Source organism: Anas acuta, chromosome 12, assembly GCF_963932015.1.
Source record: "Anas acuta chromosome 12, bAnaAcu1.1, whole genome shotgun sequence".
Classification (NCBI taxonomy): domain Eukaryota; kingdom Metazoa; phylum Chordata; class Aves; order Anseriformes; family Anatidae; genus Anas; species Anas acuta.
This window is the reverse complement of record NC_088990.1, coordinates 391,108-405,312: the sequence shown is the minus strand read 5'-3', so window position 1 is coordinate 405,312 and position 14,205 is coordinate 391,108. Positions and strand designations below refer to the sequence as shown.

Sequence of the window (14,205 nt, the reverse complement as noted above, 5' to 3'; positions counted from 1 at the left end):
ATTTGTGATGGGATGAGCATGAATATTTCAAAATAAGAACCATGCTTAACTTGCGTGTGTGTGCCATTGTCGTGTCAAGGCTTTTGATTCTCTTGGATGGTACAGCCAGCAGCATTAACGCTTAATTTTCTTGCTGTGATTTGTGGAAGGTGAGAGACCAGTAGTACCCTTAGCAAGTGGGAGCTGGTCTGAATGTACGGGCTGTAGGAGCAGTTAGCCCAGGGAGCAGTGAGAGTGATGTAGAACCACCAGACACCTGTGTGAGAAGCAGACATCCCGTACTGCCAGGATCTCTCACAGCGCTAGGTTTGAAGAAAAAAAGCGGCAGGGAGGATGTCGGCTGAGCACCGTACAGGAACCTTGCTAGTACTGTTTCTGTAACAGGCGTTGCTCTCCTCCTGTCCTATAAACTCTTTGATATCCCAGCTCTAGAGCTGATTCAGGCATGGTGGCAAATCCTCATGTAATCAGTCTGTTACATGAGAATGGTACTTCGCTTGCCTGTTTAACAGCAGCAATCTGTCCAAATTTTGCGTACCTTAGTTATGCTGTTTCATCAAGTGACTGTAGCCTTGGTTGGTAGAAAGCCAGTCAGAGAAGGGATATGCTTTAAACAGAAACTTGGAAAAGGTTTTGCTTATACCCTGTTCCTGTCCTCTCACCAGAAACAACCTGAGATAATGAGGTTTATCCCATTAACACCAAGGGGATGGTGGATGTATCAGTGGCCTTTGGCTTCATTGAGGCTCAGGGTTTTCACTTATTTTTAGTATGGCATGTCATAGCCTCCAGAAATAGTTGCAGAGCAAAGTAGAAGTTTTTTTTTTTTTTTTACTATTTTTTTTTTTCTCTGGGATAGAAGCAGGAATGTAGAGAACCTGTTGCTTTCTTAGTTCTTAGGCCAAAGGTTTTCCTGCTGCTTGGTCTATTTTTCCTCCAGGAGGGAGGGGAGAGTATGCGATTGGTGCAAACGGTCCTCCTCCCCTTCTTGCATGGCTTACTTCAGTAAGTCATCAGCCACCACGCTGATAGTGAACTTGCTAAGGTCTTACTCCACTCTGGCATGCTGAGGCAGCAGGGCCAAGGAACAGAAACGGTTCCTGAGTATGTTGGGAATCCTCCTCTTGTCCTTGTGTGGAAGTAGCAGGATTGCACGGCACACAGGGTAGAAATGCCTGTGTGGCCCGGTCTGCCAGTACCGTTGCTACTGCCAGCAGAGAGCATGAGGTGGGTTAAAGCTTTAACTCTCGCTGATCTGGATGCTCGTGTGTTGGGTGTGCCCCGTGCCTCACGCAGCACACAGGAGCAGGCGGCACTGGCCTTTGTGCACCGGTGTGAGTTGGGCTTGCTGTGTCTTCTGCTGGCCTGGGCTCCCCTGGCAGACCTGGTGCACGAATTGACAGTCTTGCTGTCAGGCCTGTGCCTCGTGGCGTGGCTTTGGGCACTTGTCCGGCACGCTTCTGCTCCAGTGCTTTCTGTGAGTGCCCAGCTCGTACCTCTCCTGTCCTTTCTGGGAGTCTGCAGCCTTTCTGCATGGAGGCATACCGTAGTTTTATCCATGTTTCCCCGGGGATTTCAGAGGCAGCTGCATTGCCCTCTGTATGTTTGTTTCTTTTGGCTGTTCCCACCCTGCTCAAGTGGATGAAGTCAGTCTCCCTCCTTTGTTCTCGGTGAGGGGATTTGCACCTACCATGAAACTGTGCTGGCAGCAGGCAGGTGGCGTTTGGGTGCATCTCCTCTGTTTTGTGAGGAGCTGTCAGGGAGGACTGGGAATCCGGTTGTACGTGGCGGTACGTTCTCCCGTGATATGCTGGCTCTGAGGCCAGGCGTGCCTCAGAAGAGGAAGTGCAGTGACTGTCAGCCTGGGAGAGGGTGGAGATGACGTGAGAGTACAAGAAGCAGCGGTGGAGCGTGCGTTTGTAGGAAATATTAGCATGAGGTGTTTACAAAGTCATCTTCTTGAGGTTGCACTTCCTGTACTGGTTTTGGCTGGGATAGAGGGAGGAAAGCTTTTCGCCATGGGGAAACCAAAGTAAAGGGCAACCACTTGACATTTGTGTGCACAGCTATGGACAGAGCTGAACAGTTGTGTCCTTGCTCTGTACAGGTCATGCATACTGTACATTCAACAAGTTGCTTGTGTGGCTCACAGTGCTGCTCCTGTAGGCGATTGTGCAAGATGTGCTCATTTCCTAGTGTTTATAAAGAACGGCTTGTATCTGGATAACCAGACTCCATGGTCAAAGAGTAAATCAGAGCCAAGCTTGCAAAACGTAAAAAGTCCGGACCTGCAAGCCGCTGCTTCTTTTGTGTCCTCTTTACCTGCCAGAGTTGTCAGTCCTTCCTTTTCCCTTCTACCCTGCAAACTCATATGTCTTTCAAACTGTTCTCTCTGTTACTTTAGGTCTTCTTGAGCTAGAAGGATGAAAATTGGCAATTGGAAAGTCACCGTCACTCTCCTAAGCTTCCTCCTAACTTCTGAGTCCCAGTTTGGGTGTACAAGGCTGCGAGCAAGTCCCATTCCATGATTTAAACAGAGGCTTGGAGCATGCATCATTGTAAGGTTTAAATTATTTCAGCGCTAGCAGCAACACTGTCCCTTTCCCAGCTGGTGCAAAAGGGCTCATTGCACGATGGAGCTACCTATCTAAAATGGTTCTGGGTCCTGGATCCCCTCCCACCCTGAGGGTCTCTTCCCGCATACCTCCGCCTAGAGGCTCTCTTCATCTCACCTGCTCCCCCTGTTTGTCCTGGGCAGCATGTCTCCGGACATGTTCACTCTAGCTCAGTCCCTGCCCTGCCCACCCTCACCTGCTCCCAGTGGCATCAGCCCTGGCTCAGGCCCTTCTTTACCACTTTTTGCGCACTGTGATTCCAGAGCGGGATGGTCGGCCACCGAAGCTGCCATGTCGTCCCTGACGACCTCCAGTGAGGGAGAGAGCTCCACTCCCAGGTTTGTTGTCGGTTCCAGGGATGATGAGACAGACTTTCTGGAATCAAACATGAAGACGGATGAAACCGATTTCTTTGAAGATGATGAAGAGGAGGAGTCGGTAAGGAGGTCCTGGCATTCTGGGTTGGAGCATCTGTGCAGAATTCCTGGGTTTCAGCCAGGTTTTGCATGGTTCCTGCTGAGGCCACAGACAGTCAGGACTGTGGGGAACATGGCATCAGGCTGTGTGGCACAGCCATGTGGAAGATGCATTGCACTGACATGCTGCCAGACTCGGTGCCTCACGCTGCAGTAAATTCTGGCCTTTCCACTTGCAGGTCTTTTCCAGTTGCAACAGCAGATTTCTTTATCCTAGCAACTTAACCCTGATACTGCTGTAAACCTTTTGCTTTACCAGGGAACTTCTTGAGGAAAACTGAAGGAACTGTGAATAAGGGCAGAGAAGTGTCTGCAGGGAGGAAGCATTTGCTCTTTTCTGTAGCCTCCAAGAACAGGCTGCAGAAAGGAGAATGATCTCCAGCTCCTGACTGCTTTTGGCCTCTATTCAGCCCACCCTTTCAGTTCCCACAGTGGCCTCTGTACCGGGCTTCTGTTCAGAGGAGCTTCGTGCCACTGCAATCATCTTGCCTTTGACCTTCACATGGTGAACTGCTCTGACTTAATCTTATTCCTAGTACAGTATGTAGGGACCTTGCAGAACTTTTATCAGCTGTTATCCTGTCTCTGTGCAGCCCATGGGGGCTAATACAGGTAGATCCTCTAGCACAGTTAAGAGAGGTCATCAGCAGCATATGCTGACCTCCTCTTTAAGGATGGGAAAGTAGATTTCCAAAGACAGTGCAGAGAAACCAGTGAATAGCTTGAACTTGTCTCTGCAAGACTCGTGGGCAAGGGCACTGCTATGAGGCAGAGGAACTCCTGACCTTTCATTCTGGTGATTGAGCTGGGACTTGTTTAAGTTGGTGATAGCTTTCGTGTTTTTTTTTTTTTTGTTTGTTTGTTTTAATTCAGAATGGGCTGAGCAAAGTACCCTAGAGTGGAGTGGAATGTCCCTCGCTTCATTCCTGAGGAAAACACTAGTCCATCCCAGAGAAACAGTTAGGTGCCTTGGGCACATGAAGTGACATTTCCTCCTCTGAAGTTATGAGAAGTTGCTTTTCCCCCATGCAGATGCTTTAGGGTGTTGCACAGTCCTCTGTTGCCTGCCCCTCTAGTGAATTCCTGACAGAGATTGCCTTGAAATATCAAATACATCTGCAGCCCATGGGGAAGCTTTAGGAAGGATACACTGATACAGTATTGATGCCCCAGTGATGGGAGTGCCCAGTGTTTGTGGCATTGTATTTTTGCTGTAGAACCTGAGCCCTTGGCTTTGCAAGTCAGTGCAGGTAACTTCTGAAGTCTCAGTTTATAGTTCGAAGCCACACTTGCATGTGCTGTGTAACCCACAGTCCTGTGTGTATCACTTCAAATGACCTTACTGAGTTTGAACTTGCTTAGACCAGAATTACTTAATCAGGAAAACGTCCAGTCTTCAATTAAAAACAGTCAGTGATGGAAAGACCAACACAGACCTTAGCCTGTTCTTCTGTTACAGTTACCAACACTTTTTGAATACAGGCCTTCTATCTTGCCTTATTCAACTTAAATTTGTCCCACTGGATCTTGCTATACCTTTGTCAAGTATATGGAAGAGCTGTTAATACTGTTTCTCTTCTACTCACAACTACTTGCTGTTGTGATCGCCCCTTCATTTTCTCTCAGATAAAACAGACTGAGCTCCTGCTGTAGTCTTTTGCCATAAAGCATATGCAGCTCTTCTGTAAGTCTTCTTAAGTCTGCCACTTGTCCTGGTGAGTCCTGGAGAGAATATGAGGGAGGATTCCAGTCCCTGCTGCTTATTCAGGTGCCAGATACTTTTTTCTCTGACCCTGTAAAAGGAGGAGGTACGTGTTGCCCAGCAAAGAAATAATCATTTTGGGCTGCTCCTTAATGACATCCACCAGTGGAATCTAGTGGGAGCTGGGACTGTGTATGGTCTGAGTCTAGGAAGGGCTGTGAGATCTTAGGGTTGGAAGAAAATCCTGTGTTTGTTCAGTATTGCCGCATTTGCACACTTAGAGCTTAAATTCAGTAAAGTAGCCAATCCTGAACTAAAACATTCTGTGTCTTTCCTTTAGCCACCTGAACGGCAGATTGTGGTTGGAATCTGTGCCATGACCAAAAAGTCCAAGTCAAAGCCCATGACACAAATTCTGGAGCGTCTGTGCAAGTTTGAATATATCACAGTTGTGATTATGGGGGAAGATGTTATTCTGAATGAACCAGTGGAGAACTGGCCTTCCTGTGACTGCCTGATCTCCTTCCACTCCAAAGGTAAGAGTCTGTAGCAGGCCTTAGCCTACCTTAGATCTGGACAAGGGAGCTTCCATTCATTCTTTTTGTTTTGTTTCTGTATTTCAGGATTCCCTCTGGATAAAGCAGTTGCATATGCCAAGCTGTGCAAGCCATTTTTAATTAATGACCTTGATATGCAGTATTATATCCAGGACAGGTAAGTGTCTGTGATCCAGTAAAGCTCCTTCCCTCTTCCTTAGTCCGCTTTCTGTCCTTAGCATGCTGTGCAAGCTTCTTCCTGGCCACAAGCAAATGAGATGGGAAGGAAGGGTACTTTAGCAAGGCTTTTAGGGGTTGTTTCCCCGTAACATGAAGGGGAGTAGATCTGGGGGTAAACCCCTTGATACTTGGCATGTTTTGTCTTCTGGTTCAAATGCATTGTAAGGAATGGCCAAATGAAGAAGGATGTGGAAGTGGTCTCATGGGATGAGACTATCATGCCTAAGACAAAAAGACTACCCTCTTAGTAGGAGAGCCAAGTAGTGGGATGGCGTTCTGGGGCAGAAACTGGGGGCAGCAAGGCCAGGTCAGACCCTAAGGAAGTTATGTTGGTGAGGCACTTCAAGAGGCTTCTTAGCCAGTTAGTAAAACTAACTTGTAGTCATGTACCTCGGTGCATACAAACTGCTTTGGCTGTATATGGGCAGAGCTAATACTAGACGCCAAACCTCCCACCGTATTTTTGGGTTGTGTGCAGTGTTCCTGCAGGTGCTGACAGGTACTTCGAGGTGTAATTGTACTGAAAGAATTTCAGTTTCCCCATTCCAGACCGTGCTGTTGAATCTCACTGTTTCTGTCCTCTCCAGGCGTGAAGTGTATCGGATCCTTCAAGAAGAGGGAATAGACTTGCCCCGCTATGCTGTCCTCAATCGAGACCCCGATAGACCAGAAGGTAAGTGCCCAGGCTCTTCTGAAAGCCATTTGCACATACTGTACTATTTAAGATATTCTGCAGAGGCTGGGCACTGATAATCAACTCAAGCAGGTCTGATTCACGAGTCTATTGACTTTGGAGAAAAGGCGTTGTGCCTACTGGCCAGGACTGAAGGGCTTCAGCTCTGCACAGGGGCTGCTTCCACTTTTCCTAACATGCTGCTGCTCTGCTTTGTCTTCAGAGTGCAACTTGGTGGAAGGAGAGGACCATGTGGAAGTAAATGGAGCTGTTTTCCCAAAGCCATTTGTAGAGAAGCCGGTCAGTGCTGAGGACCATAATGTGTATATTTACTACCCGACCTCAGCAGGTGGGGGCAGCCAGCGGCTCTTTCGGAAGGTGAGAGGATCTCTAGCTCTGGTGTTGAGACCAACAAATTTGTGGGTCTGAAAGATGCATGTGGCTTCAGGAGGGAGTGTTGGGGCAGGTGAAGGAGAAAGGAAGGTTTTGTGTTGGGGAACACAACTTCTTAGAAATTTTAGTTGAACCTTAAACAGCTGGGAATTCCAGAGGAATGTGTTTTGGTGGTAATGCTGACTTCACCTTTGTCATCCTATGTCTGCCCAGTGTCCTGTGTAGCAGTTACGGAGAAATGTGTCCCTTACTGAACCACATACTGTTTTTTTTCCGTATCATTTCCTTGGTTTATTGAGATGATCCTTTTTAAAATCTGTTCCTGTCTGCTAACATGCTTGCTGCCTTTCTCAGCTTAGCGTTACTTGCAAATGTAGTAAATGCACTATTTATTGATAGATTTCACAGAGAATCTGCCTTTACTCACTTCCTTTACTTTGCCAGCAAACAGTTAAAAGCTATGATGTATCTTTTTTTTCCAAGCACTTACACATCTGTCCTTAGTAAATCTAGACAGATTGTTTCCTTAGCTGGTGTACAGAGGTGCCATTTGAAGTTGTATCCAAAGACTCACTAAAACTTAAAATGACATCATCTTCTGTCCATAAGATCTGTCATACTGTCCTAGAAAGAAGTTAGTCTGATTATGAACTGCCATCAGTTATTATCATTTCCTTATTAACTAGTCTCCTTACTTTACACATCTTTATCTACTATTTTTTGTTGCATATCCTTGTAGCAATTGGAGTCAACCTAAAGGTCTATAATAACTTTTCTCCTCTTTAGGCCTGGAAAAGGACATACCTGTTGTCTGCCTATTAGAGTCTTTTTTGTCCTCCATAATTGTGCTGTAACAGCTGGGGGTTCTGAGAGGTGTTCAGCCAATTCTCTCCCTATGGGACAAAGCTTATGATTTTTGTTCTTCCATATAAAAAAACACTGACTTCCCTGATGTGTTTATTCTTTGCTTTCAGATTGGTAGCCGGAGTAGTGTGTACTCCCCAGAGAGCAGTGTAAGGAAGACAGGGTCATACATTTATGAGGAGTTCATGCCTACAGATGGCACTGATGTAAAGGTAATGGAAAGCCTGGAATTGCTCCTACTGTCTCCAAGCCTGGGATAGCTGAAGGTTGGGCAGTCCTGCCTAGGTTGACTCTGGAGTGTTTGTTTAAGCTGTGAGGTGCTGTCTGTGCAGCTTGGATCCCAAACTGGGGAGTGGTTGTTCTGTAGATCATAACAGGAAGAAAGTGTGAGACCATCTAAATTTTTCCATGTGTCTGCAATAGAACCTTCTGGAAAATGCAGTTAACTCTAGATGGTTATGTCAGGTGTATCTATTTCTCTTCCTAGGTGTACACGGTTGGGCCAGACTATGCCCATGCAGAGGCTCGCAAATCTCCTGCTTTGGATGGGAAGGTTGAACGGGACAGTGAAGGGAAAGAAATTCGTTACCCAGTTATGCTGACTGCCATGGAGAAACTCGTTGCACGGAAAGTCTGTGTAGCCTTTAAGGTCTGCCTGTTTTCTCCTCTACACAAGCAGGATACTCCATGAATGTCTGATTTGTATCTCAAGCAGTGTTAAAGCCTGAGTTCTGTTACCACACCGTATTCCATGACTGCTGCCAGTTGCCATCTCTGCAGGCTGGGTACAGCTGGTCCTGCTGGCCCTGGCAGTTTGCTGGTCATCTAAACATTTAATATCATATTCTGAGTGTGCTGCTTTGTCATATGTGCTGGTCCCTCCTTTACTATTCCTAGTTGTACATGTGTAGAGACCCTGACCTTCATTTCCTCTGCTTTTTTTTTTTTTTATCTGGCTTTGGTGTACATTTGTGCTGTACTGTAGAGGTAGGTAGCTGAATGTATGCAAGTCTAGGTGTAGTTACATGACATGTTCAGCAGTGTCAACAGAAACAGCACTTGACTACTTGTTCCTGGCTTCACTGCAATTTGCAACCCATGCAGCGGGGCTGATACAGCTGTTCCATTTTACAGCCTTTTCCACATACTGATGGATGTCTGTGAATTCATCACTTATTGTCTGTATTTCTTCAGTGTGCTTCAGAACGGCTGAGTTTAGAGGCGAGAGCAAGAGAGCCTGGAGCTGCTCTGTTCTGATCCTTAAGTGTTCTGTGGAGCAGGGGGGCTGGACCCTATAGGCTTAATCCAGGAGCTCATGGGCTGGGCTCTTGGTGCAGCTGTGAAGCTGTGTAAGTTCGTGTAGAGGGCCTCTTACTGCTAACTTGTGGCTATATTTTCCCGCTTTAAGACTAGTGAGGCAGGCATAGAAGGTAGAAGTGCTGCAGCAGTGGTGCCTTTGGAGGCACCAGTGGAGCTGAACTGGGCAGCATATGCTAACCGGGCATGTGTGTCAGCCGTACTTGGCTGTGCATCTGCTGTCCTGCTTGCTGTACTCCCTCCCAATGTGCTTATGAATCCTGTGTCCTGTGTTTCCTCATGCAGCAAACAGTGTGTGGGTTTGACCTCCTGCGGGCAAATGGCCACTCTTTTGTTTGTGATGTGAACGGCTTCAGTTTTGTGAAGAACTCTATGAAGTATTATGATGACTGTGCCAAAATCCTTGGGTATGTAAAAGGGTCAAGGAACCCACAGCAAAGTATAGTGAATGGAAATGATAAGTATGACATAGAAATCTGTGGATGGTTCAGCTAGGGAAATTTGTTCAGAAGGTGAAAGCTTGGCTCTGGGAGGAAGGGGTTAATTATGTATAGCAGCTGGAACTCCTGCCTGCATTGGCATTAGCTTTGTTTTTCTACACCTGGAAGTATCCTACAGGATACATCTAAGATTGGTTGCTAAGGCCAGATGCAGTATTGGTGATGTGAGGGGAAATTGGTGTCCCCTGGGGGGTGCCCTAACTAGTCCATGCTGTGCTAGATGTCTCTGCAAGGAAGGTAAGGAGATGATCTGTTTGTGGTTCTCAAATCTTTCAGCAGGACCACCAGGCAGGAGATGGAGAACCAAGGGAATGTGAGTTTTATGTTCTGATTTCTTCCAGAAACATAATAATGCGCGAGTTGGCTCCCCAGTTTCATATTCCCTGGTCTATCCCAACAGAGGCAGAAGATATTCCTATTGTCCCCACAACTTCAGGCACCATGTGAGTACCTGTCATCTTCTCAAACGAATGCCCATGGAGGCTACTGGAGGGACAAAGTGCAAATACCGTCCAAGGGACACATTTGTCAAGTATATCTTCTGTTTCCCCAGGATGGAGCTTCGTTGTGTTATTGCAGTCATCCGGCATGGAGATCGTACCCCGAAGCAGAAGATGAAGATGGAAGTTAAGCATCCTCGGTAAGAGTCAAGGCACAAAGATGCTGCATTGCTGGGAAGTGAGGAGGGCCCATTTGCTGAATTAAGAAGCACAGCAGAAGAGCACATGGAAAGCAGTGCTTTTTCCTGGCTCTGTTCAATCAAATGTTTTCTTCTAAGTTGAGAGAGTCTTCTTTCCCCATAAGAATCTAGTCACCTTCTTTGTGAACACTGAAGGAAAGAGTGAAGGCTGCTACATCTTTCAAAGTGAAGTACCCCACTAAATTGCAAGATAGTGTCTACTTCCTTTTCTTAAATGAGCCTGGAAACATTAATTTTTATGAGAATTTCTGAAGCACAGGGAGGACCCAGTGGGCCTGCTGATTCTTCTTGAAGAATAGTGCATGAATCCATAAGTAGGGATGAAAGTTGTAGCGCTGAAACAATAGAAACTATACCAGGGTTCTTTGTTGTCTCTACAGATTCTTTGAGTTATTTGAGAAATATGATGGTTACAAGACAGGGAAGTTGAAGCTGAAGAAACCAGAGCAGCTACAGGTGAGGGGAGCCCTCTCTGGGGTTACTGTGTGGATGAAGGTAATTTGGATCCCAGTGTGAGGCAGTTTTTTGAGAGTGAGAAGACCCTCAGAAAGGCAACAGTCTGTTGCACAAACACTCCCTTTATCATTCTCCACCCACTTTGCACTCAGCAGGGTAATAGTATGAGAGCATAGTGAAAACTGCTCCTGGATGATTTGAAGACTGTAGAACGAGGATGACCTGATGCTGCTTGCCCATCTGTTGTGGTTGCCTCCAGTGAGAGACAGCTCCAGGCTGGGGAAAGTTTGAGGCACCTGCTTGGTTCTAAATGGGGCTGAAGCACAGGGTGAAGATGCAGCAAACTGCAGTGTGAAAGTTTGTCCTCCCTGAGCTGTGTCTTACGAAGTGACATGTCTCTAAGGAGTATGTATGTGGCCCTGATGGTGGGTGAGACTGTCTGGAGGCCTTGTAAGGTTATGGTGGTGAGTGAGAGGCAGAATTGCTGTGTGTTTGAGACGGTGTCTGCCCTCCAACAGGAAGTGCTGGACATCGCACGGCAGCTTGTGGTGGAACTGGGAACCCACAGTGACTGTGAGATTGAGGAGCGGAAATCCAAACTGGAACAGCTGAAGAGCGTCTTGGAGATGTAAGGATTCATGTACTGGGGCACTGTGAGTCTGTCTCAGAGCCTTGGTCAGCATGTGATGCAGAAGCAAATTGGGCTGCTGATGTCTTAAGCAGCTAGTTCTCCAGAACTCAGGGAACTCTGTCCCTTGTTAGAAGCTATATGTGAAAGGTGCCATCCTGTTACTGTTTTCTCCTCAGCATCAAAACCTCTGTTGATTCTTATTCTAAGTGTCTCTGGTGTTCGTCTAAACAACTTGAGACAAAACTGAGCTTCCTTTGCTGTGGGAAAGGAGCTGGAGTCCTGTAATGACCATATTAATACGAAGCATTTTTATAAATTTGGAACAAATGTGATTTAAATAAGGTTGTTTGGTGACAAAAGTTTAACAAAGGGCAGCTTGGAAAACGTGAAAAGAAGTTTGCATCCCCTTAGATTGCACATAGCTGAAATAAAAGACAGCGTGGTGCTGGTGTCATCTCAGAAACAAAAGGAAGGTTCCTCTCACTGTGGCATATGCAGGTGGTGTCTGTTTTTAAACCGTGTCTGAGGAGCACAGAAAATTATTTTTTTACCATGATTCCTTCCCCTGCTCTCTCTGCTCATTAGAGGTGTGGCTACACTTAGAGTGGCTGGCAGATTCTTTTTCTGTGATCCCGCTAATTCACTTGCTAAAGATGTAGATAAAGAATAACTCGGGTTGACTAAAGTCCTTGTGGGCGTATGAGAGCACAGAATGCTGTCAACTGAAGAGCAGGCAAGTAAATGGGTCTTTGAATTTCATTTAGGGAGGTTATATAGCTTTTTGTTTTGAGTGTGTATTCATGCCGGGTCACAGATAGATGTCAAAAATGTTCGTGTTCCACAGCAGTTGGTGCTGTAACAGGAAGTCAGTGTTTGTACTGTGTAATTTTGCTATGTGGTGTCTATGGACCTCTGGATACAGGGTGAATGGGGTTGGTTTATTTTTAACTTTTCCCCCTCTCACTGTGATAGGTATGGGCATTTTTCTGGCATTAACCGTAAGGTGCAGTTGACCTATCTGCCTCACGGACATCCAAAAGCTGCAAGTGAAGATGAAGGTAAAGAAATCAGACACTGCTGCCGTGATCTTTAAAGCCTGGTGTTTAAGAGTGTGTACAGCTATCCTACCTATAAATACCCCTGGATATACTAGCAGAATTAATGAACTATGTCCTGTCTTTGCTGCCATCGTAAGAAGGGGTGAAGTGATACACAATGTAGTGTACCAGTACACCCTGGATGGTGCCACAGGGCTTATGTTTCCAATTTAGTGAATGTCAGCCTATACCATCTGAAAGTAGTGGTTCTTAATTTGGTACTTGCTGGCTTGATTCTTGTGGATTCTGGGTCAGACTTGTGCTGAGAATGCTCTGTAAGGCTCTGGTGGCAACTTCTTCTTCCTTCATCCTCTCCCAGTGCAAGCTCAGCTTTGAGATCTGACATAGTGAGTACCTGTTTGTCTCCTAGAAGGTCGCAGAGAGTCTTCCCCTTCTCTTCTCCTGGTGCTGAAGTGGGGTGGAGAATTGACACCAGCAGGAAGAGTCCAGGCAGAAGAGCTGGGGCGAGCTTTTCGCTGTATGTACCCTGGTGGCCAAGGTAAGCTTTTTAAATATGTCTTAGGTCCTGTCCTGTGACTGTACCAGGTTGCTCAGCCCAGGTAATCACCAGTGTGAGGAATGCTCATATGTCTGTAGGTTGTGTGCAGCCTTTGTGATTCAGGTCATCACTGTTTTTGTTCTTTTGAGTTGACCTGATAAGGATTCAAGCAGGCTTTGCAACCAAAGATAGCTAAGCTAGCCAGCAGTGTTTGTTGCAGCGGTTAAACTTCAGAATGTCTTAGTATGGGACATAGAATCACTAAGGCTGGAAAAGCCTCTTTCAGTTAGTCTGCCTGTATTCAGAAAATCAAGCAAATCTAACAAAGTAATCCTGATGCAGCAACACTGTTCAAAATTTATATATTTATTAAGAATGAAATTAGGTCAGATGTAGAGAACAGAGTAAATCTATCTTGGAAAACTAATAATTATGTTTTGGGACAGGGCAATAGTGAAGTAACTTACCTGTATTTTCTCTACCTTAATTCTGTGACCGTGAATATTGGGTCAATATTGGGTCCAGGCTTGTTTAACGTATTCATTGATGATCTGGATGATGGGGCAGAGTGTACCCTCAGCAACTTTGCAGATGACACAAAACTGGGAGGAGCAGCAGATATGCCAGGGGGTTGTACTGCCATCCAGAGGGAATTGGACAGGCTGGAGAAAGGGGCTGACAGGAGCCTCATGAAGTTTAAGAAGGAAAAGTGCAAAGTCCTGCACCTGGAGAGAGAGCTTAATCTGCAGTGAGACGCTGTGTCACAGTTCCCAGAGAGCAGTTGGTACATGGCAGCTTTGTACAGATATACGGCTGACTTCTGTCTAATGTCTGTCCTTATCTAGCAGACTGTTTCTCTGAATTATGAGCTCAGAGCTGGGAGCCGTGTCCCCATCTTCTCGTGCTGTATGACTGGGTACTGTACAAATTCATCATGGGATTCCATCTGATAGCAAATGAGTCACCACTGCACTGTTTTTGGAGGGTCAGACTCAAAGCTGCATGAGTTGCTTTCTCTCATTACTGATCTGTCTCCTCTGGTTGACTCAGCCATCACAAATAAACTATTTTTCATGCCACAAGATAATTGTAGCTATACAGGATATGCTTTGGAAGCCAGGTGCTTCATTATTGGCTAGCTCTGGCTGCAGTTCTGATGGCAGCAGTACTTGCTTTTGTGCAGAGAACAAATAGAAGGAGGCAATTCTGTTGTGCTGCTTTATTCTGCACAGGGGCATTCAAGCTAGCAAAACAGTTACAGACTGTTGGGAGAGGGTTGCTGCAACATTTAGACAGCATCAGACCTTTACTGGTGAATCCTCAATTTCATCCTCAAAATGAACTTTCCCAATTTAACCTGAAACATATTTTCAGGCTTCATGTATTGGCTAGAGCTCTCTGTTATGGAGCAGACTAACTGCTAGCTGCGAAAGTGATTAATTCTCTACAAAACTTTGTTACTGCAAGGAAGTAAGTTGTCTAAAGTAGTGGTATTCTGCAGTATAC

At 46.0% G+C, this 14,205-nt stretch overlaps 1 protein-coding gene across 12 annotated transcripts in view; it reads left to right on the top strand.

The window, feature by feature from the left end:
* PPIP5K1 (diphosphoinositol pentakisphosphate kinase 1) overlaps positions 1-14,205 on the top strand; it is a 51,394-nt gene that overhangs the window by 2,659 nt on the left and 34,530 nt on the right. For 9 of the 12 annotated variants that reach the window (XM_068695573.1, XM_068695577.1, XM_068695578.1 and 6 more), the window contains exons 2-16: positions 2,405-2,558; positions 2,879-3,053; positions 5,134-5,329; positions 5,417-5,507; positions 6,157-6,242; positions 6,466-6,620; positions 7,610-7,711; positions 7,987-8,148; positions 9,102-9,223; positions 9,658-9,759; positions 9,870-9,956; positions 10,397-10,472; positions 10,991-11,100; positions 12,076-12,161; positions 12,571-12,699. In XM_068695573.1, coding sequence (XP_068551674.1) covers positions 2,907-3,053; positions 5,134-5,329; positions 5,417-5,507; positions 6,157-6,242; positions 6,466-6,620; positions 7,610-7,711; positions 7,987-8,148; positions 9,102-9,223; positions 9,658-9,759; positions 9,870-9,956; positions 10,397-10,472; positions 10,991-11,100; positions 12,076-12,161; positions 12,571-12,699 — 1,651 coding nt within the window. In that variant the 5' untranslated portion in view covers positions 2,405-2,558; positions 2,879-2,906. Of the gene's footprint in view, positions 1-13; positions 1,228-2,404; positions 2,559-2,878; positions 3,054-5,133; positions 5,330-5,416; positions 5,508-6,156; positions 6,243-6,465; positions 6,621-7,609; positions 7,712-7,986; positions 8,149-9,101; positions 9,224-9,657; positions 9,760-9,869; positions 9,957-10,396; positions 10,473-10,990; positions 11,101-12,075; positions 12,162-12,570; positions 12,700-14,205 lie in introns of those variants that run through there. The other 3 variants (XM_068695584.1, XM_068695576.1, XM_068695574.1) reach the window with 2 other exon arrangements.